Source organism: Nelumbo nucifera, chromosome 4, assembly GCF_055504915.1.
Source record: "Nelumbo nucifera cultivar China Antique chromosome 4, China Antique-T2T, whole genome shotgun sequence".
NCBI classification, from domain to species: Eukaryota; Viridiplantae; Streptophyta; class Magnoliopsida; order Proteales; family Nelumbonaceae; genus Nelumbo; species Nelumbo nucifera.
In genome coordinates this window covers 59,868,185-59,895,221 of record NC_142652.1, presented here as the reverse complement: position 1 = coordinate 59,895,221, position 27,037 = coordinate 59,868,185, and the positions used below count along the sequence as shown (strand labels likewise).

The 27,037-nt window shown below is 38.4% G+C and overlaps 1 protein-coding gene across 2 annotated transcripts in view; it reads right to left on the bottom strand.

The window, feature by feature from the left end:
- Positions 1 to 1,679: 1,679 nt before the first annotated feature.
- Positions 1,680 to 27,037, bottom strand: part of LOC104613383 (Calcium-binding EF hand family protein) — a 34,044-nt gene continuing 8,686 nt past the window's right edge. The window contains exons 2-8 of one of the 2 annotated variants that reach the window (XM_010281168.2): positions 18,880 to 18,982; positions 18,721 to 18,786; positions 3,268 to 3,441; positions 3,086 to 3,182; positions 2,250 to 2,381; positions 2,022 to 2,155; positions 1,680 to 1,914 (exon numbers count right to left, since the gene is read on the bottom strand). In XM_010281168.2, coding sequence (XP_010279470.2) covers positions 2,262 to 2,381; positions 3,086 to 3,182; positions 3,268 to 3,441; positions 18,721 to 18,786; positions 18,880 to 18,982 — 560 coding nt within the window. In that variant the 3' untranslated portion in view covers positions 1,680 to 1,914; positions 2,022 to 2,155; positions 2,250 to 2,261. The remainder of the gene's footprint in view (positions 1,915 to 2,021; positions 2,156 to 2,249; positions 2,382 to 3,085; positions 3,183 to 3,267; positions 3,442 to 18,720; positions 18,787 to 18,879; positions 18,983 to 27,037) is intronic. The other variant, XM_010281169.3, reaches the window with a different exon arrangement.

The window sequence follows — 27,037 nt, the reverse complement described above, 5'->3', positions numbered from 1 at the left end:
GTGGACTGAACGGTAAAAGCCCCTTTAACATTTAGTTATTCTCTTTTTAGTGCATGCTTATTAAAAAAATATTTATTAAAATTTATGTATTTATAAATATTCATAAAAACAATAATGGTCCCAGATATACATGGGTATCTTTAATTCTATACTTTTTTTAACAATTTTCAAGTATATCCTGGTAGTTCACAATTCACATAAATGTTTTTCTTTTGTTTATGGAAAAATCTGTGATGCCGGAAAGACAACATACCGGAAAGGATTTGACCAATCACAACCCCCATGAATTTTAATGAAAACCCACCTGATTGGTTCCTCCGGTATCATGTCTTTCTAGCATCATAGTTGAACCCTTTGTTTATATACTTCAATAATAATCATCTAAGTCTTGAATTTAGTGTTATTAATAGATTCTTTTGGGATTTATTGGAGTTTCCATGGCATTCCTAAATTTAACAATGGACAAGGCATTAAAATAGAACGGGATGGCAAAACAGAAATCATGTAGCCGACCCCATATAAATGGATAAGGCTTGGATGATGATGATGATGATCCATGCGTATCTAAAATATATCCCAATACAGTCTTTTAAATTTGCCTTTTCCATACTCTGCATTTTCGATATTTTTTATGTTTGAAACTTCTGTGCATCATGATTCATGTCCATTTCCAAGCTTACAAATATTTTGAACCTTGCTAAAAATCAAATGTACAATGTTTTGCCCATAAGCTGTCAATAGCCCTTAGCATGTTGATGTAATTTACCATCCTAGACGTCTCTTGCGAGACATCCGAGATAAAATTTACCATCCTGACAGTCTGGAAATCACTTGCCCAACTAAATTTTCATCTATAAATGGGTTATCAATTAATGCAAAGGAAACGCAAAAGTAAAAGGGAGATGAGATGGTTGATCTGAAAATGAATAATTTTTCTCAAAGGTCTATCATTTTTGGCATCTCTGATAAAAAAAAAAGAACACCTATTATCTCGCAATCGTCAAATTTCTCAAAATGAAAAAACCTGTAGCAATCGTCAAATTTCTATCCAGTGGATCTTATCTCGCATTAACTCTACATTCAATTCCATAGTTTATCCCACTACTGACGAGGATTCTTTCCTTGACACCACTTTAAAGTAAAATTTGAATATCCATCCTTTTACTGATATAATTAATATCCTCGCATTCTTGTTCTTTTGGTGGTATTTGCTTATCAAACGCACTTCCAAAATCGCAGAGCTTGGAACCAATGGAAGAAGCTGAATTACAAGCTATACTGCATAGTTTATCATATGTTCGTCGGACTCTCCCAACGTGACCCAGGCATTTCAGGATAAATTTGCTGTCCCTTGGTCTTGCCTATGGCTTTTGTTTAAGACCAAGGAAATCTTACAGTCTTTTCAGCTCCTTTTTCTTGTTATCATGTAAACAGAGTTTAATATCTCAGCTCATCTCGTTGCCCAAGCAGCTAAAACTATATATCGGGTCTTTTTCTTTTCTGATATTTATCCTGCTTGGGTTCCAGATGTTCAGAACTATGTAAATATTCAGGTCTTATAGTTTAATCTTTGGACCTATCAAAAGAATAAAACAAACAAACAAACAAACAAACTCACCTATATCATGTTGATTTAATGATGCATGTAAATATCACAAAGAAAAATGGCCACAAGCTCATAAAACTAAAAAGAGAATTTTAAGACTAACTAAATTTCTTATCATTTTTGACATCACTGATCGAAAATATGATTAGAAATGTACTGGTACATATATACTGATTCAATGATATGCATGTAAATATCACAAAGAAAAATGGCCACAAGCTGATAAAACTAAAAAGAGAAGTGTCAGACTAAACTAATATCCAACTGCTTTTTGAAAGCCCCCAACTATCAATCCAATGTAAATTGCACTGCAAGAATTGTTTAAAGGAAAAATCAAATAAACTAAACTTGAATCAGGTTATTTTACTATTAGAAAGCATAACGATAAAGAAGCAATAGGAAAGAAGGAACTCACTATCGAGCAATTCAGGGAATGCAACACTGACAATGAAAAGGTTGTTAAAAAGCTCTTTCTTCTTATTCTACACAACTCCTGAGAAAATTTTGAATTGTAACTGTCTACCAGTATCCTCCAACTGGTCTGAGATCCTAAAAATCATTTGGCAACCGTCAAAAGACAATATTTACTCTTGAGAGAAGCAAGAAAGTATAACAATGAAGATTGGAAGACCTTTATGTTTACCTAGAATAAAAATTAACGAAACTCATCATGGTAATCATATTCATCTTCATCATTGAAAATAGCACTATAAAATACATATGGGCTTTCAATCATCTCTTCCAAGGACAGGCGCCCATCTTTATTTGTATCTGCCTGCAGAATATAAAAATAATATCTCAGCTATATAGCCTTTCACTATGAAAAAGAATATCTACAAAAATTATAAAGCTATGCACAAGCATATCATAAAATACGGAATGTGAGTTTGTTTGGAGCTCACTAGTCAAGAAAAAGAGCTGAGCTAGTGATATATCATGTTTAATGTTTTTAATGGGGTTTTATATGGTGTGCTGTGATACATCATATTATAATGATATAAAAGGTAGCATGAGTGAAGATAAAACCCTTCAGACATTTTGGTTCAAGGGTTTAAAAGTTGAGAAAGAGAACAGAGGATGAAGAATGTAATGCAGAGGTTCTTTGGACACTAATTGAGTTACCACGTATGCAAAACTTTCTAGCTTTGATTTCTTTTATCATTTCCGCCACACACACGTATGGTGGATCAAAGCATTATTTTTTGTGATCCAGGAAGGAGGATTGGAACAAAGACCACAAAACAACGGCTTTCTTTTGAAAGATGGGCAAATAAGTCCATCTCGGTTTTCTTCATTGAAGTTAGGTACTTGTAGAAATTTACATCCATATCCATTTGACTTTCCAATGATACATTATGAGAAAATATGAAAAAGGCATACATGAGAAATATTAAATTTAAGTAATTGACATGCATTTTTTGCAAAGATTGACATTCAATTCAATATTTTTTTTTGGCATTCAATTCAATAAATTATTACCTGTGATATGATGTAATCTGCTTGTTGTTTTGCATAGTAACGTTCTGATGGATGGAGTTTTCCGATTATAGGTAGCAGTTCATCTTCTGACAAATGCCTGAAAAAGAAAACCCAGATCAATCAGTAATTAAAAAAAACTGTTTGCAGAATTATTTAAAGAAAAAAGTTGTATAGATGAGTACTGATCATTATTCTGGTCAAGTTGAGCAAACAACTGTTTGGCTGGTGCTTCCATTGAATCATCAGAGTGATGCGAGGAGTTGTGATCTTCTTCATCATAGTTTCTTACCAAATCAAACAGACCATGAAAGAATTCCTTAAAGTTTATCTTCCCATCTTTGTCAGTGTCTCTCTCCCTGAGAAGAAAAGGTGCACTTTATTCAGATAATAGGCAAAGATTCCTGAACAAGGTCCATATAAACCTAATTTCAAAAGAACAAGTTGGAAGTTGGAACTATAACCAAATAACCGCACAATAAATAGGATCATGATCGTCAAAACAAGCGTGAAGCAATTATTTCTATAAAAATCCAACTTTGTAGTAAAAACGGGCTGTACTTTCTAATGCTTTCAAAAGGAAATGCAGTATCTCTTGTTATATAGTTAAAATTCTGATAGTATCAAAACTGCAGGGATTGGCAAATATATAGCTGTATATTATGAGCTGCTGCAACCATGGCAATCAATTCCTTTTAAAAAGCAGAATTTTATGGAGAATCACCCTGTTTTCCGAGGGGAGACCACTTTGAAGAAGAAAATAAAGAGGAATTGGAGAATAAAGAAGTCCATTTTTCCAAGGTCATGTTATTTTCCAATTCCACAATCGCTATCTGAGGTGAGAGATCTTGAGATGAGAGTAAAAGAATAAAAGATTTGCTTGCTCAAGAAGGGAACTGGGGAAGTAGAAAGAGGATTTCTAAATTCTTTGATGAGGGGATGAGGGAACTGTGGATTGAACCTTACCAATAAAAGAAAAGAAGCTGTGGATTGCATCTGCAGTATTTCTCTTATGATATGTGGTAGGGGAGATTCAAAGAAAAGACTCGGGGCAATTTCTCTGTTAACTCGGCTTTATTTGGTAGTAAATAAAAAAGAAAATTCCTTAAGTGGAAAAAATCCATCAAGAACACATAAAACGATGAGAAATCACCAAAAGAAAAAAAACAACTATATCCAACTTTTCCGATTTTTACATCAATACAAAAATTATCCAACAGTTCCATTCAATCAAGTAGTATTTCCCAAAACTTTTCTTAAAGAGTCTCTTGAGACATCTCTGAATTCTTGTAAGATAAGTATCCAATCCATAATTTTTTAACCAATCTCTTGAGGCATCTCTGTTCACTCAGCTTATAGGTCAGTGATTAATGATTGATCCTTCACCAGCACAGTGATTTAAAAGGCGTGCCTAGGCGCACAGGCAAGGCACATTTTAGGGTAGGCGCCTCGCCCAGGTCCTAGATGCACCCTTTCAAAAGGCCCACGCCTGGTGCACCTGGTGCGCCTTGCGCCTCAGACCAGGTGTGCGCCTTTTGAAACTGACGCTTCGAGAACCCCCTATTTGGTAATGTTGTTCATTCGTTCATCCTAATAAGATATCTTTTTAAAAAGCAATAAAAACTATAAAATCATTATCTTTTGAAACTGACGCTTCGAGAACCCCCTATTTGGTAATGTTGTTCATTCGTTCATCCTAATAAGATATCTTTTTAAAAAGCAATAAAAACTATAAAATCATTATATTTTGTGTGAGAACTAAGAATTTAAGACCTAACATGGACTTGTTTGGGCTTGCCTCGAGGGGCATGGCACAAAGGCGGCTTGTAGAATCAGGGATGTAATATGTTTTACATCACGTTAGCCACTTGAAGTAATGCAATTGAGAAAAAAAGAGATTGTGGGTTTTATATGCTTGAAAATGTTTTATATATTTGATTTTGTTTTTAAATTCTCATTTGAATATGCCTTACATGTTATATTTATGTATTTTAATATTCGATAATAGTTTTTTAAAACATTTATTTTAAAATTTAAGTTTATATTTTTATTAATATTATGTTTAATAATTTTTTATTTTATTTGTTTTTTAATTTTTTTGATTTTTTAACTTTTTTTTTATTTTTTGCGCCTCACTTAAAAAGGAGCACACCTCGCCTGGTGCCTCAGGCACAAATTGACCCCTGCACCTTTTTTGTGCCTTGTGCTTTTAAAACACTGCACCAGCAGCATAATCTATCAAATGGGTGAAAGTATGAGAAACAAAGATCATAGTCTCCTATGGGTACTTCTTTTGAATGCAGTACAAGAGAAGCTTAAATGGGAAAGTTCCTTGTCCACATTGTGACCAGGAAGAAGAAACAGTGGAGTATTTGCTTATCAAATGCTAATTTGCAAAATCTGTTTGGTTTGCTTTTATGCTACAACTGAGGGAAGACCAACTTCCTCAGTCAGTTTTTGAATGGATAAAGGATTGGCCATCTTCTGTCAAGGATAAGTGGGCATTGAGAGGACCCCTGGAATGACAATAATGATGACTGATCTCATACATGCTAAGGTACCAAATGCCAGATCAAATACATGCTTTAGATCTCTTTCTTAGATAATTGGAATGATGATAACAATGACAGGCCGCAGTAAGAACTTTATTTTTTGGAAAATAACAACAACATCAATAAAACTGATGCATTTCATGTTCAAATTTCTTAGCTATTTCAGGTGAAACCTGAAATAGGATTTGTTTAGACTCAAAATTGATGCATCTCTTGTCCAATACCACAATAGAAGGTTACTGCTGCTGTCATTATCAGGGTGCTTTTCTTGCAACTAGGGGATACAAGATTCGGGAAAGCAGAGAAGCAGGCATTGAAATATGGGCTATGGTCATTGGTATAAAACTGGCAGTAAAGTCAGGAGGTTGAATCAGATGCAAAGCAAGTAATTGAGGCCATAAATCAGGAAATTAACTGTATTTTAGGGGCTATGGCTTGGAGCCATGCTAAAATTTTGGGCTGACAAGTGTGAGAATACAAATGGCCGCTTCATGCAAAAAAAAAAAAAAAAAAAAAACAGCCGAGGGATAGTTGAAACTCAAGTTTAACAGTAAAATGGGAATAAATAAAAATAGAAGAGGAAAAAGGAAGAAACAGACATCTTAGGTAGAAAAATGGAATAGGTTGTTCAATTACTTCTCACAATAAAATTATAACGCTACCCCTACTACAAAACTGAAATATGTATAGTATTAACTTAAATCCTTATGCATCACCAACACTCCCACTCAAGTTGGCTGCATAAATTGGATTGATATTCCAAGGTTTTCTTGGGGGGAAACTCTCCCTCTTTTAATATAACACAATTCATATTACCAGTTCAGGGGCATGAGATGGAGAAGTTTGTTCCCGCGACTAGGTGGAAGAAAGTCCTAGATATGGAGAAGAAGAATTTTCTGTTGGAAGAACTGGATGGAGATTCAGCGGTAAAAATCTGTGGTGATCTTAAGTAGGGAAGCTTCAAGATGGTCCAAAGGATTCTTCAATGGCATATTATTTGCCATTACAGAGACAGGTCCAAAAGGGGAACTTTGTGTGATAAAGAAAAAAAATTCATGGTGGAGAAGAAAAATGATGGGAGAGTTCATCCAACTGATTGAAATGTTTGGAATGGGAAAAAGGCAGATTATTTGTGTCCCTGCTGGAAAGGAGAAACAGGGGTGGTCGAATTTTGCGAAGGCCCTGGATGAGTATGAACAGAGACTGTGGTTACTGGAAAGACGATCAGAAGGTAGGAATGAGCATCATGAACCCCCTGAATCAAAGCAATCTTCTGAATCTCCTTGCAACAAGGAGAAGGCGATGGGAGTTGGAGGTATATGTGAAAACTCCCTCTGCTCAAAACTGATGGCTGATGGCGGTCTGGAAGAGTGGCGAAGAAGAAAGGTGGTTAGCTTGGGTAAGAAGGTGGATGACTGGGAAAGAGTGCTACAGGATGTAGTGGCCTCTGTGCTGACAATGGAAAAGGCATTACTTCATCCTTTTAGGGAAACAGCAGCAATTTTAGATATGGATAGTAGAGCTGAGAATCTAATCAGAGTATCTACAAGAGAGGGAGTAGCATTGGTGGAAAAATGGAATCCCTCTTGCAATGAGATGGAGGTAAATTATGATTCCCTTCGTCTGAAAATCGTGGGGCTTCCTTTCAATCTTTGGACCAAGGTTCAAAGTATCAATAAGCCCGTGTATCGGCAGGGGCGTATTGGTACTAAAAAGCAAGCGCTCAATGTTTTTCTTTAGCTTTTTTTTCAAAATTTGATTTTTAGAGATTTTTTTAACTATTTTTTTATTGAAATAAATGGGGGTCCCGAAACACCTGTAAATAGGTGTATCGAGACCAAAAGATACGATACGATACGATATGCCCGATATGGGGCGTATCGTATCGATACTTTGAACCTTGCTTTGGACAGAGGAAATATTCCTTTAGATTGCAGCAATATGTAGAGGATTCATTCTAGAGGTGGATGTGCCTGATCTTCGAGTGGACAGCTTATGGTTAGGGGGTTCCAAGCCGGAGAAGATTCTGAGGTTGATCGAAGTTTCTCTGATGGTAGGTGGAGGCAAGTTTGGGTAGTGTCGGAAGTTGAATCATTGCTTTGGGAGAAAGGGCAAAAGGTTGAAGATGACACTTACGGGGATGGGGAATGCAATCCCCGCCCTGACCCGTCCCAGATTAATAAATATATAATTATATATAATATAATATTATATATTATTTATATAATATTTATATTATTATATTATTATATTATTATATTATATTATATTATTATTCATTTATTTAATTATTTTAAAGATTAAAACTTAAAAAACAAAAACACTTGGCTCTTAGAGGTTAGAGTCTTCGACAGACACAAACAGAGAACTCTGAACCATGAACCCTAGTCAGTCTTCTTCTTCCTTGGTCTTCGTTGCCGATTCGCCGACAGTCGTCGCTGTCGCCACTCGCTCGTCGAACATCGGACATCATCGGGCACCTATCGTCGCCGACTACCGGTCTACCGCTCGAGTCTCAACAGAGGACAGAGATACTCAAAAGAAAGAACTGAAACTCAGTCTCAGTCTATCATCACCGACTGCCCTCGCCTTCACCCTCGCCCGTCGGACTCTCTCTCTCGTCGCTGGCATCAACTCGCAACGGTCCTCTCTCTATTTCTCTCTCTCAGTCCCTCTTTCTCTTTCTCTCAGCTCGGGGATTCAGGTCTCAGACGGGGAATTCATCTCCGTCGGGGTTGGGGTGGAGGGGGATTTCTATGCCGTTTTTGGTTTTCCCCCAAAAGAAAATAGAATGTTGAGCGAAATTAATTCAGGCTCCAAATGGTAAATTCCCATTTTTGGCTGGTTTTTCAAATTGTTTTGAATTTCGAACGAACAAGCCTATGTCCTACATAGAAGCTTTAAAAGGAGAGGTTTTTGGAAAAAAGGCTTCTAAAGAATGTAAACCAAGGCTGAACCAAACGGTTGGGCCAGTTTGCAACCCGCCCTCACATGATAACTTAAAAATCACATGTGGGGTTGTTGGAGGATCAATGGAGGATTCTATTTTGGGTCTATCATCGTCCTCACCGTTCTCTAACAGCAAAAACTCTAGGAAGCAGTCGCACTTACAGTGGGTTAGCCGTTCTCCATCGATGCAAGAAAAGCCCAACCCTAGGTACGCAAGATCAAAGGAAGTGCAGGGGGATGAAGAAGACGATGGACCATAAACTGTTTAGATTTTGAAGAGGATAGTTTTTTTGATGAAGAATCCAGTATAGGAAGCGTGGATGGGACTATCCAAGTTTGCTTGGAGGATGAAGAGGACTTGTATATTGGTGATTTGTTTAAGATAGAAATGGTCAGTGAAACTCAAGGGGAGAAAGAGCTCTGAGAAAACCTTGGCGATCAAGTGGACATATCGTTGGAAGGGCAAGAGAAAAATGGTGTTAGCTTAATAAATCATGTCCAAGATCAACAGGGGTCCTCCTGTTTTCGAGAAGAGTGTAGACTTCTCTGTTGAGCAACTAAAGTTGGAAGAGCAAAGGATGACTGAGCAGGGGAACTGTAGAGTTTCGAAGGAGTCTCCTCCAAGGGGTACAAAACCAAGAACTGAAATGTTTAATGTAGCCATGGATCACATTCAAAAAAAAAAAAAAAAAAAACTGATGTTTTGGTGAGCGGTGAGCAACCATTATCTGAAAAGGGAGAGATAAGGAACTTGAAAATCCCCCTTCTGTTGAGTCTGCGCCTCCTTTGTGTCTTGGTAATCCCTACAGCCTCTTGTCATTTCGGTTTTACTACTGACTCCTCTTCTAGCTCTCATGCAGATAGCCCAACTCCCGTTCCTATTGTGATAAAGCCCATGAACTTGCCTAGTGGTGATGTGAGTGTAGTTGGGGTGGTAAATCTAACAAGGGAAAACATGAGAGTTGGAGATTGTAGCAAGGGGGAGGAAAGGGTAAAGAAAAACTAGATCAGGAGAACGATGACAATGTTTTAATGAATGGAAAGGGAAAGGAATGTAGATCTGAAGCAGGTTTCTTGGAAGAAAGGAGACAAGGGGGAGAGGACCAAGTGGTGAACCTAGCAAATAGGATAAGGCTTAACATAGAGAAGACCAAAGAGTGAGCTCCCAAACGAAGAAAGGAAGAGGGGGAGGGGGAGGAAAAAGAAAGAAAAAATTGAATAAAGAGAGAAACTCATGAATGATGTAGAGGGGGGTAAAGAATTTAGTGCTAGGGGAGGAAGAAGAAAAGGACTATAGAAAGAGGAGTCACAGGGGACTTTCAGACAGCTTAATGAAGATCATCAGTTGGAATATTAGGGGACTAGGAAGTGCCACAAAGAGAAGGTTGATTAAGGAGTTGTTGAAGAAAGAAAAACCAGATATAGTGATGGTCTAGGAATCCAAAGTTCAGGAGGTAGATAGGAAATGGATCAGGAGTTTTTGGGGAGAGAGAAATACTTAGTGGAGCTTTGCACTAGCATGGGGTGCTTCAGGGGGGAAAAATAACAGCTTGGAAGGAGGATTTGTTCCATTGTAGTGATGAGCTAGCGGGAAGATTTTCGGTCTTGGTAAAGTTAAAGAATATTCAGGATGGGTTTGAATGGGTTCTCACTAATGTTTATGGTCCAAATTCTTACAAAGAAAGGGATAGGATGTGGGAAGAATTAGTAGATGTTAGAGGATTGTGGGAAGGACCTTGGTCCTTAGGAGGAGATTTTAATGTGACTAGGTTTGTGGATGAATCAATTGGAGGAAGGCAGAAAGTTTCTTCAAGTATGAGGAATTTTAACATTTTTTTTTTATCAGCAAAAGAGAATTTTATTTGAAATTAGGATTAAAAGAAGGTTTTGCAGCTTTGTGTATGGGATTAAAGCTCCCACACTACTACAAATTTCTGTCCCACTTTACATTGCAGCCCAAAACAATTGTTGCCTCAAAACCCCTTGTTTAGCAAGATAATCAGATAGCCCATTTGCACTCCTTCTAACCCATTTGAATTCAGCCTCTACCTCCCTTGCAACCTTTTCCACTTCCCTTATCACTTGTTTGAAGGTCCACAGAATACTTCCATTGTTTTTAGCCCAAGAAATGATCACCTTGGAATCCCCTTCAACCTCAATGTGCCTCATTCCCAGTTGCTTAGCTATCTTCAGCCCTCGTTAGCAATGCTATTAACTCAGCTTTTAGAGAGTTGCCCATGCCAATCGGTCTAGAGAACAAAGCTAATATTCTCCTTTTAGAATTTCTGATTACTCCCCCAATACTTGACAGTCCTGGATTTCCAAAAGAGCTTCCGTCAAAATTCAGTTTAAACCTATTACCATCTAGAGGTTTCCATTTCATCCTTACTTTCTCTTTTATTCTTGAGGATTGTGCTACTTCTGTCCAAGATCTTATAATGTCTGATTGGGAAATCTTGAAAGATATGCATAGATCTTACCCAATGAGCTACTTTAACTTTGATGGTGTCGATTACCTCCTCCATTGTTCTACTTCTGTCCAAAAATATTCTGTTGTTCCTTTCTTCCCAAATCACCCAGTAAATAGCTGCCTTTGTAGCTTTCCACATAACCTTCCCTCTTTTCTTTGGTTGACTCAAAAAGTCCTGGTTGAAGAGTCTGGCCACATCTTGAGGAGAAACCCACCTGCAACCAAAGAGAGTACAAAAAAATTCCCGAATGTGATGCACAAAGGAGAAAGATAATAATAGGTGTGACAGGGACTCACCACTTTCCATACAAAGGGAGCACATGTGAGGAGAAGGGCATACATAAGGCCTTCGTCTCTGCAGCATATCACAAGTATTTACCTTGTCGAGGAAGATTTCCCAATAGAAAGCTTGAACTTTTGGGGGAATAGGCTTACTCCATATTTCTTTCACAGGGAAATCCCCAACCCAGATTCCAATTAACCCCATTTGGACTAGGATTTCCCAAATTTCTTACTGTTTCCCCTTTGAAATTTGACAAAGTGTAGAGGTCAAGAAAAAGGTCATTAAGTGGACTATCTCCCACCCAAAGGTCTTCCCAGAAACGAATTTTATTACCCTGACCCACATCAAGTCAAATGTAATTAAGGAATGTCGGGTAAATTTCACAAATTGCTTTCCAAGGAGAAGCTCAAGAAACATAAAGGGCATTTTTTGCATCCCAACCATTTCCATCCAAACCATGAATACTCTCAATGACCTTGTGCCACAGCTTGTCTCTCTCAAAAGGGAACCTCCACAACCATTTTCCTAACAAAGCTGAGTTCCTGAGTGAAATATTTCCTATTCCCAAACCCCCTGGATCCTTGGGCTTTCTAACTTGGTCCCAATTAATCAAGTGAACCTTCCTCTCCTCTCCTAGGTCCCACAGGAAATCTCTCATGTATTTCTTTAAAATCCTTGCTACTCTACATGGTATTCTAAAGGTTGAAAGGAAATAAATAAGGAGGTTTGTCAAAGTGGCTCTAATCAAGGTTATCCTTCCACCTAGAGAGATATAATTCCTCTTCCACAGAGTTAGCTTTCTACCAAATCTTTCAATGACTGGCTTCCAGAAACCTTCTGACCTAGGATTGCCTCCTAAAGGAAACCCCAAGTAGCTCATTGGCCAACTTCTAATCTTTCACCCTAAAATCTCTGCGAATCTATGGAGTTCACCTTCCTCCAGATTATCCCCTACAATGCCTGTTTTAGTCCAATTTATCCTTTAAACCTGTCACCCCCACAAAGTTATCCAATAGTAATTTTAGGTTTACCACTCCTTCCTCATTTCCACCCTTACAAAAGAATATTGTGTCATCTGCAAATTGGAGGTGGGTAACAACCACTTGATTTCTACCTATCCTCCACCCTCTGAACAGTCCTTAGGAATCAGCTTTCGCCACCATTCTACTCAACACCTCAGCAACTATAGTGAAGAGAAAAGGGGATAAAGGGTCTCCTTGCCTAATTCCTCTCTTAGTCGGAAAGAAATCCTTCGCTACACCATTAATAAGAATTGAGTAATGGACAGAATTTAGGCATCCTCTAATCCAAGATCTCCATTTGGTTCCAAAGCCCAACCTTTCTAACATTTGAAGAAGAACTTCCCAATTAACCATATCATAGGCTTTCTCTAGGTCCACTTTACACACTAACTCTTTTCCTCTACCCTTTCTTTTTTCTGCAACACACTCATTGGCCACTAGAATTTGATCCACAATCTGCCTTCCTTCCACAAAGGCACCTTGGAAAGGTGAGATGATCGACGGTAGCACTTTCTTGATTCTTTCTAAGAGAACCATTGCAATAATTTTATATGCACTCCCAATAAGACTAATTGGCCTATAATCTTTAGGGGTTTTGGCCTCTCTCTTCTTCGGGATTAAAGTGATAAAAGTGGCATTCACCCCTCGAGGCACCTCTCCTTTGAGAAAGATTCATTGAACACTTCCAAAATATCAGTTTTCATCCAATCCCATCATTCTTGATAGAAGGTCATTGAAAATCCACTCGGCTTGGGGGCTTTTGATCTTTCCATGGAGAAGATTGCATCCTTGATTTCTTCCAAAGTAAAATTCCTTTCCAAAAACAAGGATTGCTCTTCTGAGATCCTATCCCCTTCCATTTCTGGTAGCTCTGTTGTCACCCTGCTTGAACTTGTGAAAATTTCCTTGAAATGGTTTACAAAGATCCTTGTGATCTCCTGGCTTTCTCTTACTTCCTGACCCCCTCCACACTAAAGATTAAGTTTTTCTTTCTTCTTCCGTTTGCAATTGCATGGAAAAACTTAGCGTTACCATCTCCTTCAACAATCCAATGATACCTTGACTTCTGTCTCCAACATATTTCCTCCTTTCTTAATATATCTTCCAATTCTTGCTTGATTTTCCATCGATCCTCTCTCTCTTCTTCTGATAGCCTCTTTCTTGTCTAGCTCCTCAATCTTCCTCACTATGTTATCTTTTATTTCCACTACCCTCCCAAAATGCTCTTTATTCCACTCTTTTATTTTCCCTTTTATCCTCTTTAATTTCCATGCAAAGCTTAACATTTTCATACTCCCCAAAGGTCAAAGTTCTTGCCACCATTCCTTCAATCTGGTTTTAAATGAGTGATCCTCAAACCACATATTTTCAAACCTGAATGGAGTAGGGCTTCCTCCTAGACTTTCCTTCTCAATGTAAATGAGGCAATGGTATGAAGTAACCCTAGGTAGCCCTTTCACTACTATTGAGCCCCACAATTCTTCCTAGTCGGGAGTAATGAGAAACCTATCCAGTTTGGAACAGGTTGGGGGGGATTGAAAATTTGACCAAGTATAGTCCACCCTTAGCATCGGAGGTTCACTCAATTCACATGAATCAATTAATTTATTAAACTTCCTCATGCTGGTAGTGATTCCTTTGTTCGGATTGTTTGTTTCTCCCGAAAATCTGATGACATTGAAATCACCTCCCACACACAATGGTCCCTCCCAGATTCCCCTAATAGCACATAATTCCTCCCAAAAATCCTCCCTATCTCTATAGGAGTTCGGACCATATACATTTGTTACCACCTATTCCCTCCCATCCGATAGTCTTCTAATTTTTAAGGAGACTGAATATCTACCAACCAATTCCTCCACACATTCCATTTCCTCATTTCTCTAAATGGTCAAAATCCCTCCTGAGTACTTGGTCCAACCTTCAGGCTAATCCTATTTGTTCTAGGCTAGACAGGTTTTTAATGTCTCTTGATCGAGAAGAACATTGGATGGGCTTGAGGGGAAATATTTTGCCCAGGATTACATCAGATCATTGGCCAATTTGTTTATTTCAGAGGTCTTTGGATGGAGGTCCCACTCCTTTCAGATTTGAGAATGTGTGGCTTACCCATTTGGAATTCAAAGATAAGGTAAAAGAGTGGTGGGAGTCCCAAAGTTTACAACCTATGTGGGAAGGTCAAAAATTTTTGAAAAAGCTACAAAGATCAAAAGGGGAAATTAACGAATGGAACAAAGTGAAGTTTGGGAGAGTGGAAGAGAAAAAAGTTAGTTTAATCTCACAAATTGAGGAGATAGATAGGAAGTGCAAGGTGTCTTAGAAAACCAAGATAGGGAAAGGAGATGATCTTTAAAAAAGGAGCTAGAGGTTACTACTCTCTTGAGAGAGGAGATAGGTTGGAAGTAGAAGTCTAGGGAGAAGTGGATTAAAGAAGGTGATGGAAACATGAAATTCTTCCATGCTTTAGCAAATGGTAGGAAAAGAAAGAGCCCAATCTCTTCATTATTGGTGGAGTGAACCGAGACCACAGATCAAGGTGACATTGCTAAGGCCTTTGTTGACCATTTTAGATCAATTAGAGAATTGAGAAGACAACTGAGGAAGGACTTAGAAGAGGTGCTTTTGAGAGAGGAAATAAGCTAGAGGCAGAAGTCAAGGCACAAGTGGATTAAGGAAGGTGATGGGAATACTAGATTTTTTCATGATTCAGTAAATAGGAGGAGGAATTTTGTGACCAAATTAGAGTTAGGAGAAGAGGTGGTTACTAATCAAGATGAGATAGTCAAGAAGTTTGTGGACCACTTCAAATCCATTTTCAGAAAACCTTTGAATGAGAGATTGGTGGTGAAAGGGTTGGATTGGCTAAGGGTGTCCGAGGAAAAAGCTAGGTGATTAGAAAGGAATCTTGAGGAATAAGAAATCAAACAAGCAATGTTTTTAAGAGATAGAGCTAAGGCTTCAGACCTTGATGACTTCACAATGGCTTTCTATCAAGATTGTTGGGAAATAACAAAAGATGATTTGTGTGATGTCTTTAAGGAATTTGCAAAAGAACACATAGTAAGCCGCAGAGTTAATGCTACTTTTTTGGCTCTAATCCCTAAGAAGTCGAATGCTAACCACCCAAAAGACTTCAAGCCGATTAGTTTGGTGAGTATCTACAAAATCTTGGCTAAAGTGATCTCTTTGAGGATTAAAGTAGTTCTCCCCTTGATTATCAGTCAAGCCCAAGTGACGTTTATTCAAGGGCGACAAATAATTGACCAAATCCTAATTGCAGTGAATATGTAAAGGAGATGAGAAGGCCTGGAAAAAGAGGTTTATTTTTTGAAGATAAAATAAAAATTTTATTAAACAAAAAGAAAATACAAGAAAGGTGATAAGAAATCACCCAAGAGAAAGCAACAGACCCATAAAAACCCATTGAAAAAGCCAAACCCCAACAAACCCATACACACACACACAAAAGAAAAAAAACATTGAAAAACAAGACAAGATGAAAGCCCAACCCAAACACACACTGCAGACCCATCCCTAACACCTACCCCACAAAGGATTCCCAATTACAAACTCTTCTCTCAGCTTTTTGAGACCCTTCTAGTTGCCCTCTCTCTAATCTTATGGGTTTTTTGACAAGCCTTTTAGACCCAATATCAAATAAGCCTCCTTTTATTCGTGCAAAAGCCTTCGAAACTGCAATCTACTTTTGACTTTTTCTATTCTTTTGAGTTCTGAATCTTCTATCTGTATTAACAGTTCCCACAACTTCTTCCAGGCTCCTTGCTGACTTCTGCCCCTTTTCTGAACCCACCACCCCCTTGGATATTACTTCCTGCTTCTTGGCTACCTCCCCACCAACCATCCTCAGCACACTCTTCCTTTTCTTGAATTAAAGGGTTACCAGAATTGCATTCAAACACTAGTTTATCATTACTCTCTCTTTCCCCATTTTGTTCCTCCATTGATCTGAATGCTTCCTTTGCAAACTCCTCCCCTCCTAGGAAAAACAGTCCCAAAATTTTGCTGACTTTTATCTCCTTATTTACCACATTCTCTAAATCACATCCTCAATCTCATGAATTTCATCCATCATTGGTTCATCTTCATTAGCCTCCCCTGACTCTCCTTTCCCACTTTCTCCTAAGGGGAAAGTTCTCTGTACTTCTTCCTTTTGTAAGTCCTAACTCCATCTCCTAACTTACTTCCTTCCTCCTCTCTTCCCCCTCCCTCAATCCCTAGATCTTCCTCCCCCTCTTTTCTCCTCTGTTAGAACTTTGTTCTTTTCTCCTTCTCCCTTCCCCACTGGCTCTTCCGCATCTCCCATTTCCTTAGCCCCTGCCTCCACTTACTAAGCTATATATATGATAGTTTTGACAAAAAGTTTGGGAGGGCCAAAGACCCCTCACCAATATACTTGGCTCCGCCCCTGCCCATCACCCCAGTCACTTTGTCCTCTTGACTACAATTCCTTTCTTCTTCAACTCAGTTTTTTACCCTTCATAGTAAAACCTCAATCATCCTTCTATCGCCCTCCTCTTCTGCCCCTGCCATTTTTCCTCCCCAATCATCTCCTTTTCCAACTCTTCTCCCTCACCGTTGGTGAACTTGACCATTCATTTGAGTCTCCCCCTTCTCTACCATCATTGGAGCTTTTTTTCTTTTTTTTTTTTTTGGGGGGGGGGGGGGGGGGGGGAAGAAAATTGTCATTCTAAAATTGTCATTCTCCAAACGAACCTTCAGCATCGCAAGTGCCTTCTTCTGTGACACCTTCTCTATCAAATCCTCTTCAACCTCTGGGACCCTTGATCTATCTACAGGGCTCGTAGTTTCTCCCAACGCTTCTTTTCTTGGCACAAGAGTTTTATGTTTTTCTAACTGGGCAACCTCATAAGCCTCTTGAACTGACCCACCTTCAAAACTGGGCTCACTTCTCAACTCGTTTCTAAAGGATTTAAAATTCCTAGGCCCTCTGGCCCAGGAATTCTTCCTCTGTTATGTCCACGCACTCCCCAAGTGGATCACGTGTAGATCCATTCAAAACCGACCCAGCCATGTGTAGATCCCTTCTCTTTACATATGCTAATAGCTAAGAAGCTTGCCTTGCAAGCCACATAAACTTTCAACCCAAGCCACAAACTAACAACAAAAGACAACAAAACATTTAAGCTATCCAAATAACAAAAAGACCCTCAGAAAACAGAAATAACAACAGAAAATGCTACTACAGTACTACAGGCTGTAGTGTCCATGCTCCTGCACCAGTCCTCAGTCAGTTAGGACATGCAAACTGTCACCATTTTCCATGGAGATCACTATGTTACATTTACAAAATTGTGTGTGTTGTGTTGGTGGCAGTAGTGGTAGAGGTGGGGGGTGGGTGGTGTGTGTGTGTTGGGGGGGATAAAACATAAGATATAGTTGAAAGTAGGGCATGGTTCATTGTAAAGAAATGATGGTCTTTTCATCCAATCAACCTTTTTGTAATGATAGGGAAATAATACCTTAAATACTTGTACTTAACAATTCTACTTTGCCATTTATCAATAAATAAGGCAATAGGTTTTCTAATTGGGCCACTCCCATAGCTTTTCTAAACAACCTAGGGTCCCTTATGTAGCAAATTATTTTGGAACTTGAGAATTGAGAGGGTCTCCATGATCCTCTCCCCACCATTCATGGAAAAGTTTTTGGGCCGAATGACCATATCTACATAATACACCTTTTATGAGGGCAATTTTTATACCAAAAAAGAAGAATCAATGGATGGCTATAATTGGTCAGGAATAATTCAATACAGGGTTAGTAAGCTGAATGAACCGGGATCAAATATATAGCAAATACACTAGGACCTCTATCTGATGGAAACTCTGGATCAGCCACAGGATCCCTCAACGTGGCAGAAATATGCAGGATCATGTACGTAAGCTCCCTACTTGACCTAATCCAGAAACCTTTTTCCAATGAACAAGTATCTATGGAAACAAGATTTTGATCAACTTTTTCTTCATTGCAACAAGATAGAGTTTTTTTACTTGATTCCTATAGTATAGTTTCATGTTTGAGGTCTACATCTCAAAGCCGTTTCTGCCACCTTGCCTCAAGATGAATGGCTTTTACAGCCAAGTAGACAACCATGAGATCCATGACCACTTGCATCAGGAAATACATTTTGATGATAATATTATTCAAAATCTCTCATCCATGAAATAAAATGAAAGATGTGAAATTTTCGCAGGTAAAAAATTCATGAATATGAGTAAAATACAGAAATAAATTCAGTGCCAGGAACAATATAGAATAAAGATTGTGAGAAAGTGAATAGATTCACATTAAATTGAAAAAGAAATAAGAATCCATTGTACCTTATTTCCTCTTGACACAGCCACTTAAGAAGTTTCGGGCTATTGCTGTCAGCTGGGTGCAGGAAGCTTTCATAAAACAAGCATAAGGTAACAAGTAGAAGAAATCAGAGAAAGCATACGATTGCCAAATACAAAATATCTACACCAATAGAACCTTACTCATTGAATTCTGTCCGATTCAGAAGACCATCACCATCAGCATCTGAGGCATTGAAATGTTCCTCCTTCCACCAACCCATATCATAACCAAACGAATTATTATCTGATATGCAGAAGAAAATCAGTCAACAATAAAATCATAGAGAAATAGGTCACAGTTGCATCTTGTATCTATGCTTTTCCTTTCTCTTTTTTCTCTAATAACAAAAATTCACTAACAAGAAAAGACTGTAGAAAAGAAGAGAGATTGAAAAGGAAAAAAAAAAAAAAAAAGAGAAAAAGAAAACCAATCCACACACTCCAACAGTAAGCCACCATGTCGTAGATAAACAGAAAGAACTGCCTCCTTGAAAAGAGAAAGGCACAGCATAAAATCTTCATACCACACAAAAAACACCACTGTGAAGGAAGCCTACCCAACTAAAAAGAACTGCCTCCTCGAAACTGGGCAAAAAAAAATCCTACCATTGCCTCCCTTTTATTGTTGGTAACTCAATTTCTTTATCAATATATGAAAAAAATGTTCTAATTGTACAATTGAATCATGCCAGGCATCCCAAGGCTATCCCTGATCCCTACCCTGTTAGAAACTGCTGTCCTTAAAATTTTCCTTGCAAATTTCTTCCATTCTCCCTAGAAATGACCCCAATACAATTGGGGCCTGTTGGCCTCTAGTTTAGTCAATGCATCTGCCATTCAATTAGATGACTTTTGAGTCCAAGTGAAGGTAAGTCTCACTTCTTGAGCTAGGTGCTGAAGTGTGTCCAAGTGAATGTATAGTAAGGTCCTGAACTGATACTATACTCCATGACACCAACTTCAAACTTCCCCACTGAAAACCAATCCTAGACACAAGTCAACCACCAAACAATAACCACTGACAAAATGACTTGTCCTCCCCAATCCACTGGCTACTGACCAATGGATCACCCTGCCCTTGGGGATTGAAGCATTTGATTTGCCTCTTCCTTTCCTTGAATTCTCTCTGGATACACTTTTCTCCACCTTTTCCAATAAAACTGTCACCATTGAGACATTACAAAAGCCCTCCTCCCTATTTCCGACACCACCACCAAATCATCCCTCACCTTACAATCCCTACATTCCAGTTGAGATAGTGGGCTGTTTTTTTTTTTGAAATATTATTATTATTATTATTATTATTATTATTATTATTATTATTATTATTATTATTATTATTATTATTATTATTATTATTGGGCTTTCTTGTCATATAGGGCCATGGGCCTCTCTTTTTATTTCATTTATTCATTGCTGCTTCTACCCTTATTAACAGTATATATGTAATTTTATGTTATACTTAAAGCCAAAAAAACACAGTGGGACAGCAAATTGCTAACCCATGATTTCAGATTTCCAATACATGTTTCTTCTTTCTTCTCTTCTCTTCTCTACTCAGATCTGTTTTTCACTTCTTTTCTTTCTTGATTCATTGCAAAATAATCAAGAATGTTACTAATCTGATTTCCAAGTTGGTATCAGAGCATGTTTCCTTCTTTATTCTCAATCCCTAGACCATACATTACTAGGATCAACAGTGTATGGGGTTTTGCAGTTGCTGATCTGTCTAAGCATTGATCATCTGGTTTTGGGAAAGATTTTTAGAAAGTATAGTGGAGAGATTTGATGCCTAAAGGAAGTTCTAGAGAAGCTGCCCAAAAATCAAGAAAAAAGCAAAGATCTTGTTTGAAGACTGGTTGGAGGCTAAAAGTCTTGATTGAAATTGGTGCTCAAGACTCATTTTCTTTCGTTTTGAACCCCTTTGAGATCACTCCCTGTTTTGAGGACATCCAGAGTATCTGCAAGGAGCACTTCACTTTTCTCCTTTGTACTAGAGCTGCTACAATGTTGTCAATCTAGGGTTTCACTGTGAAGTTGAGATTGGGGATTAAATTTTGTGAGATAACAATCCTGCTGAGTATATCCTATCATTGTAGAAGAAGAATTGCATGTGAAGCACACTTTAGGAAATGATTTCAAGTAGATCCTAGAGTCCAGGATTGTCCCAATGGAGTCTATAGAGACTCCTAGAATTTCTATCATTACAGTGAAGTTTGATGGGAGTAATTACCTTGAGTGTGCTCAATTTATTCACATTTACATAGGGGAAGTTGAAATCTAGGGTATATTATGGGGAAATGATAGAACCAAAAAGCCATAGACTCTTCCCATGCTCGAAGGGTGCAGGAAAACTATATGATTTTTTATTTTTTTTTGTGGTTGATAAACTCTATGGAGCCGCACATTACCAAAAATTATATGTAGACAAAAATTGTTAAGTGTATGATGGTGTAGTAGAAGCTTACACCTAGCTATGAATTTCGTAAGGGCATACCAGTTGAGGTATCAGATGAACAATCTAAAGCTAGGAGAAAAACCACTAGTTGTTTACTTCTTAACATTGAAGTCTCACTGGCAGGAGTTGGACCATTTGGAGAGTATAGAGTAGGAGAGCCCATGCTACTACCTATAGGAGACTGGTTGAGAGAAATCAAGTCTTTGAGTTTCTTACAAGATTAAATTCAGAGTTTGTCATAACCAGGCAGCATATCTTCACACAAGATGACATCACTGTTTCCTAAGCCTATTATTTGGTACACAATGAGGAGAGTAGAAGATGTGTGATGCTACAAACTCCTACAGATTATTCTGCTCATTTTAGCATGAAGCCCAAAGGGGTTCCAGGGATTGGTGATAAGGGTGTGGAGGAGTGTGTGAATGTTGAAAGAAACCTACGCAACTTGAGTCAAGAAACATGTTGGAAGTTAAATCCCCATCTCATGCCTTCTTAGCTTAGAAATAATAAAAGTAGGAAGAAGGATGGAAAAGATAATGTGGTCACTACTCAGGCAAATGATCAAGGGCCATCTTCTATAATGACTGTAGAGACATTGGTTGAAGCTAGAGTAAAGTCTGATAAGTACAGTAAATTTCTAAGTCAATTGGAAACTACAATAGGGACCACATATGGTACTTACAGACCTTCCATAGGTTTTGCCTATTTTGGTACTCATGCTACAACTAATCATGCTATTGCCTTAGGCAACCATGGTGTCACATGGATTATTGATTCAATTGGAGAAAGAGTTGTGTGGCAGGAATTAACATGGAAGAGGCTGACATTCAGTCCTTGGGAGAAATACTATGCTGTGAGGTGAAAACTTGGCCCCTAGAGTACCTTGTGTGCCTTCGGGGGCCCGAAAACCAACAGCTTCTGGAAACCAATTGTAGAAAGATTCACCAAAAAGCAAGTGGGCAAGTTTGCTAGGGTGGACTTAATCAAAGTGATTCTTCTCCCCATAGAAAGATTCACTACATCTCTATGGGGAGAAGAATCACTTTGATTAAGTCCACCCTAGCAAACTTGCCCACTTGCTTCCTTTCCACCTTTAGGATTCTGGTAAAAACAGCTAGACAGCTAGAAAAGATAATGAGGGACTTCTTATTGGAACAAGTATGTAAACCGAAGGAGCAAGGTGGAGTAGGCATTGGGCATTTGGTGAAGAGAAATACAGCTCTTCTAGGTAAATGGCCGTGGAGGTTTCCTTGTGAGGTAAATAGGTTGTGGCACAGGGTCATTGGAAGCATTCATGGTGTAATGGACAATGGTTGGGATGCAAAACTAGCTTCTAATGTAGCTTCAAACTCCCCCTGGAAAGCAATCATTGAGGTATTGACTACATTTCTTACCTTTTTTTTATAAGTAAAAAGCATTTTATTAAAATTAATCAAGATGAACTAACAAAAGATACAGCAAAGAGTTCCCTAAGGAGGTGTGAGATGCTGCCTCGAAAACAAAGAAAAATTACAATTGGACCCAAAATAAATGATCTCTGTGCACCCCTTGCTCAGCTAGTAGGTCTGCTGGCCCATTAGCTGATCTCCTCTCCCACTGAACTCTAACTATTAAAGTGAAAGTTAGCCACTTGAATCTTCTCATCGACCCCCTGAAAGACCAAGCTACAGTCTCCAACTCTTTCAGCCACCCAATTACCAATTTAGAATCTCCTTCAATGACCAACCTCCCGAAGTTCAACTCTTTAGCAATTTGTGTTCCCTGTAAAACTGCTTGGACCTCTGCACTAACCACATCCCCCACTCCAATTGGACCAGAGAATAAGGCAACAATGACCCTCTGCATTCCTGAATACATATCTGATACCAAAGGGCCCAAAAGCTTACCGAGGCTACTGCCATCAAAGTTTAGTTTTATGGGGGCTTCCAGGCTGCAACAGCTTTGTCCTTAACTAAAAAATAAAAAATTGCAACTAATTTCCAGTTTCTCCAAATGTCACCAAAAGAGAAATGTGAAAGAAAATCAAATGCTTTATCCCAATTAATAGCCCTAATCAGCAAACAATCCCAAACAGTAGCTCCATCCCTCTCTTTATCATTGAAAATAATGTTATTTCTTTCCTCCCATACTGTCCATACTAAAGCAGCCCTAACACATCTCCATAATACTCTCCCTCTTCTCTTAGGCTACTTGAGGTTGTAGGGTCGAAAAGCCACCTGATTTACAGAGGCATTGTCCACCTGCATCCAAAAAGACCAAAAATCTTTTCCCAAAGTTTTATTCTAAGAAGACCTTTGGCTTGGGGATCAGCCCCTTAATTTGCAATTCCTTGACTTCTATTCCTTGCCAAATCTTAAGGCTGAACTTGTTGCCAGGATTCATGTGTCCTCAGAACTTGGGATAAGTTGAGAATTTGGGTTCATAAGGGTTTTTTTTTCGGTAAGAGTTCATAAGGGGTTTGAGAGATAATGAATGTTGTTCCCTCCTCCTACCTTCAAACCTGGAGAAGGTTTACTTGGACCAAAATGTATCTGATAATAGAATCTGTCATCCAGCCCCTAATGGTATGTTTCTTGTGCCTCTTTTTTTAACCTGCCAACCCATTTTGAAACTATGGGGGTGAATTTCACTGTGAAAGAAATATGTTACAAACCAATCCCTCCTAAAGTACAAGCTCTTTATTGGGAAGTGTTTCTTGGAAAGATAAACACCTATGGTATGTTATAGAAAAGAAGGCCAAATAATCATTTCTCTCCTCACGTGTGTATCCTATGTAAATCTTGTGGTGAGACCCTCCCTCACTAATCTCCTACTCTTTTGTGTCTTATATTTGGGAATATTTCTGCGCTCTCCTTGGTTGCAGATGCCCCCCCCCCCCCCCTCCCCAAGACATAGTGAGTTTGTTTAGCTACAATTTCCCAAGGCAACAAAAAAAGGGAAGATGTATGTGAAAGGCAATATGAGCAGCTTTGGTATTGTCTATCTAGGAAGAAAGAAATCAAAGGATTTTCAATTTCAATAAGAAAAGTAAGTCAAAGGAGAAAGTGATTGAAGCTATAAAAGTCAGATCTGCACATTGGAACTCTTCAGGAATGTTTCTACAAATGATATATTAAGAAATTGGAGTGAAGTGGCAAAGTCAGAAACACAAAGAAAGTGTAAGAAACGAATGGAAACCACCAGAACTAAATAAGCTAAAGCTGAACTTTGATGGCATCTCCTTTGGTAATTCGGGGAGAGCAGGTATAGGGGGGTTATTTGAAATCATCAAGGAGCAGTAGTGGCACTGTTCTCAGGACCAATTGGGTTTGGTGACTCGATTCAAGCAGAAATTCTAGCTCTCCTACAAGGCTTGAAACTTGTCGAACAGTTAGAAGCAAGAGAGCTGAAAATTGAGAGAGATTCACTCTTGGTCATATCTTGGGAAAAGCAAATTAACTCAGCACCGTGGAAATTCAGATTTATCTTCAGACAAATTGACCTGTGTGCAAAGAAATTAAATTCTAATTTTGGTTGGGTAAAAAAGGAAGCAAATGATTTGAAAGATGTTCTAGAATAGCAGGGGACTGGTAGACCCACTTTATTTTTAGCAAAGTTGTAATCTGGTGTAACCTAGGTCACATATATGATGGAATGTTTGTACTTTAACCAGTAACTTAAGTTGTCATTTAAGGAAGGTGTGGCTGTTATTCCAGAGACAGTTAAGACAGCAAGAGACTCAAGTCCCATATTGTTCATGTATCAAAAGTTTTCTCAAAGTTAAAAGATGGTTTGATTGGGGCTGGTCCGGCAAATAAATTTAAGAGAGTTTATAAGAAAAAAAGATTAAAAACTAAAGGTTTGAAGATGAAGGTATTAGAGGGGCAAGGAGAAGAATGCCATCATTCAGATGGGGAGAAGGTGCAGAATGTTGGATTCTTTTGGGGATGGTTTGGAAAGGATCTCTGAGAAGTCTCAATTAGCTTGCAAGGACAAGACAGAGTGAGTATTGAGGATTTGCGGACAGGAGCTTAGGATTGTTCTTTTGGGGTGGAGAGGAGTTTGCTAGAAGGGTTCTTTGAAGCTTCCGAAAGATGTAAAAGGGAAGAGAGGTTGAAGAATTCTGTAGAAAAGGAAGGAAATGAGGTGTGGAATGAGGAGGATGATGGGAATGAAGAACTGTTCAGATGAGATGATTAAGGAAGATGTAAATCTGGAAGGCTGCATTTTTTCTGCTTCAAGAATGGTTGTTGGATTAGTCAATACTTTTGAATGTTTGGGTGTTATCTTAACATCATGCTTATGCTTGTACTCTGTTTCTTTTTCTTTAATAAAATTTTATTTTCTCTTCAAGAAAAAAACTTAATAAATGAATAAATGAATTTACTTTGCTGATAAAAAAATAGTGTCACCTACTTTTTTATTCTTGTCACCTATTGCCTGCCCGAGATGAAAGGTGTCTATTGTTGATGTTTCTCTTGTTCCTCTCTCAAGAAGGGAAACATCAAAGTCTCTGACAGCTTGACTTTGTCATTTGTTTTATGTCCCTAAATTAAATACCAATTTGCTTTCTATTAGTAGCATTACCAAAGACTTAAACTGTTCAATAACCTTCTCCCCTACCTATTGCATTTTTCAAGATATGGAGTCTTGATAGATGATTGGGCATGGCCACAAGGCAAACAGGACCTACCTCCTTGATGTGCCTCAGAGAAGCCTATCCCAATACCAACTTGTTGCCTTTGAATCTGTCATTCTAGAGTCCATTGATAGAGCCCTTTTTGTCAAGGTAGAGCAGAGTGTTGTTTGATATTTCTCTTACTCTTATTCCTCTTCTCTTAATATTTCTCATACTACTTCTCACACCTCTCTTTCACTTTAGGAGCCATTGCTGGTGTATCAAAGGTGCACAAAGTTTGGCCCTACTATTGTTGAGCCCTCTTCCACCACCAGTCTCTACTACAATGATAGATACTAATACCGTTCCTTCTGTTGGTCCTTTTAATGACCTTAATGCACTCATTGCCCTTACAAAAAAGGTAAGTGTCACTCTTCCACTGCTCATTGCATCTCTAAGTATATTTCCTATAACCTTTTGTCCCCTACCTATAAATCTTTTCTTGCTTCTATTTCTTTTAAATCCATACCCAAGAATGTATCAAAAGCCCTATCCATTCCTGTGTGGAAGGATGCCATTAGAATAGAGATGAATGCATTACAAAAGAATAATACTTGGAAGATTGTGGGTTTACCTGATGAGTAGGAGGCAATTGGGTGCAAATGGGTGTATAGTGTACACCATTAAATATAAGGCAGACAGAACTATAGAGAAGTATAAAGTAGACCAACTGCGTCTTCAATTTCCTTTTCTTTCTCTTCTGTAACTTGCCTTCTTCTAAACTTCATTTTTCTTCTGTGAACCTTAGAACAGCCATCTTTGCAATCTCTTTTGCTTTCCTATTTCCTCTCAAAGTAGACCAATGAGCAAAGGTATCATTTGGAGATCTCGGTTCCCACTTCCCACATGACAAGGCTGAAAAGGCTGAATTAGTATACCCACACATACTTTGAGACATAGCCATCAAAGTATAAGTGCACGACAGATTCCTCCTCGGCTAAGCATAGATAGCACCCCCCTATTATTTGAATTCCCCTACTTTTGATGTGATCCTAGGTAAGAATGTCATCCAAAGCAACTAGCCATGCAAAAGCCTCCACCCTAAGGGAATGGGATTCCTTTGCACCCCTTCACATCCAACTTCACCAAATTTCTTGCCAAAGCTTTATAATAAGATTTTACTAAGAACACACTATTTCTAGCTTCTTTCCATCATCTCACATGTCACATCACTACTCTCAACT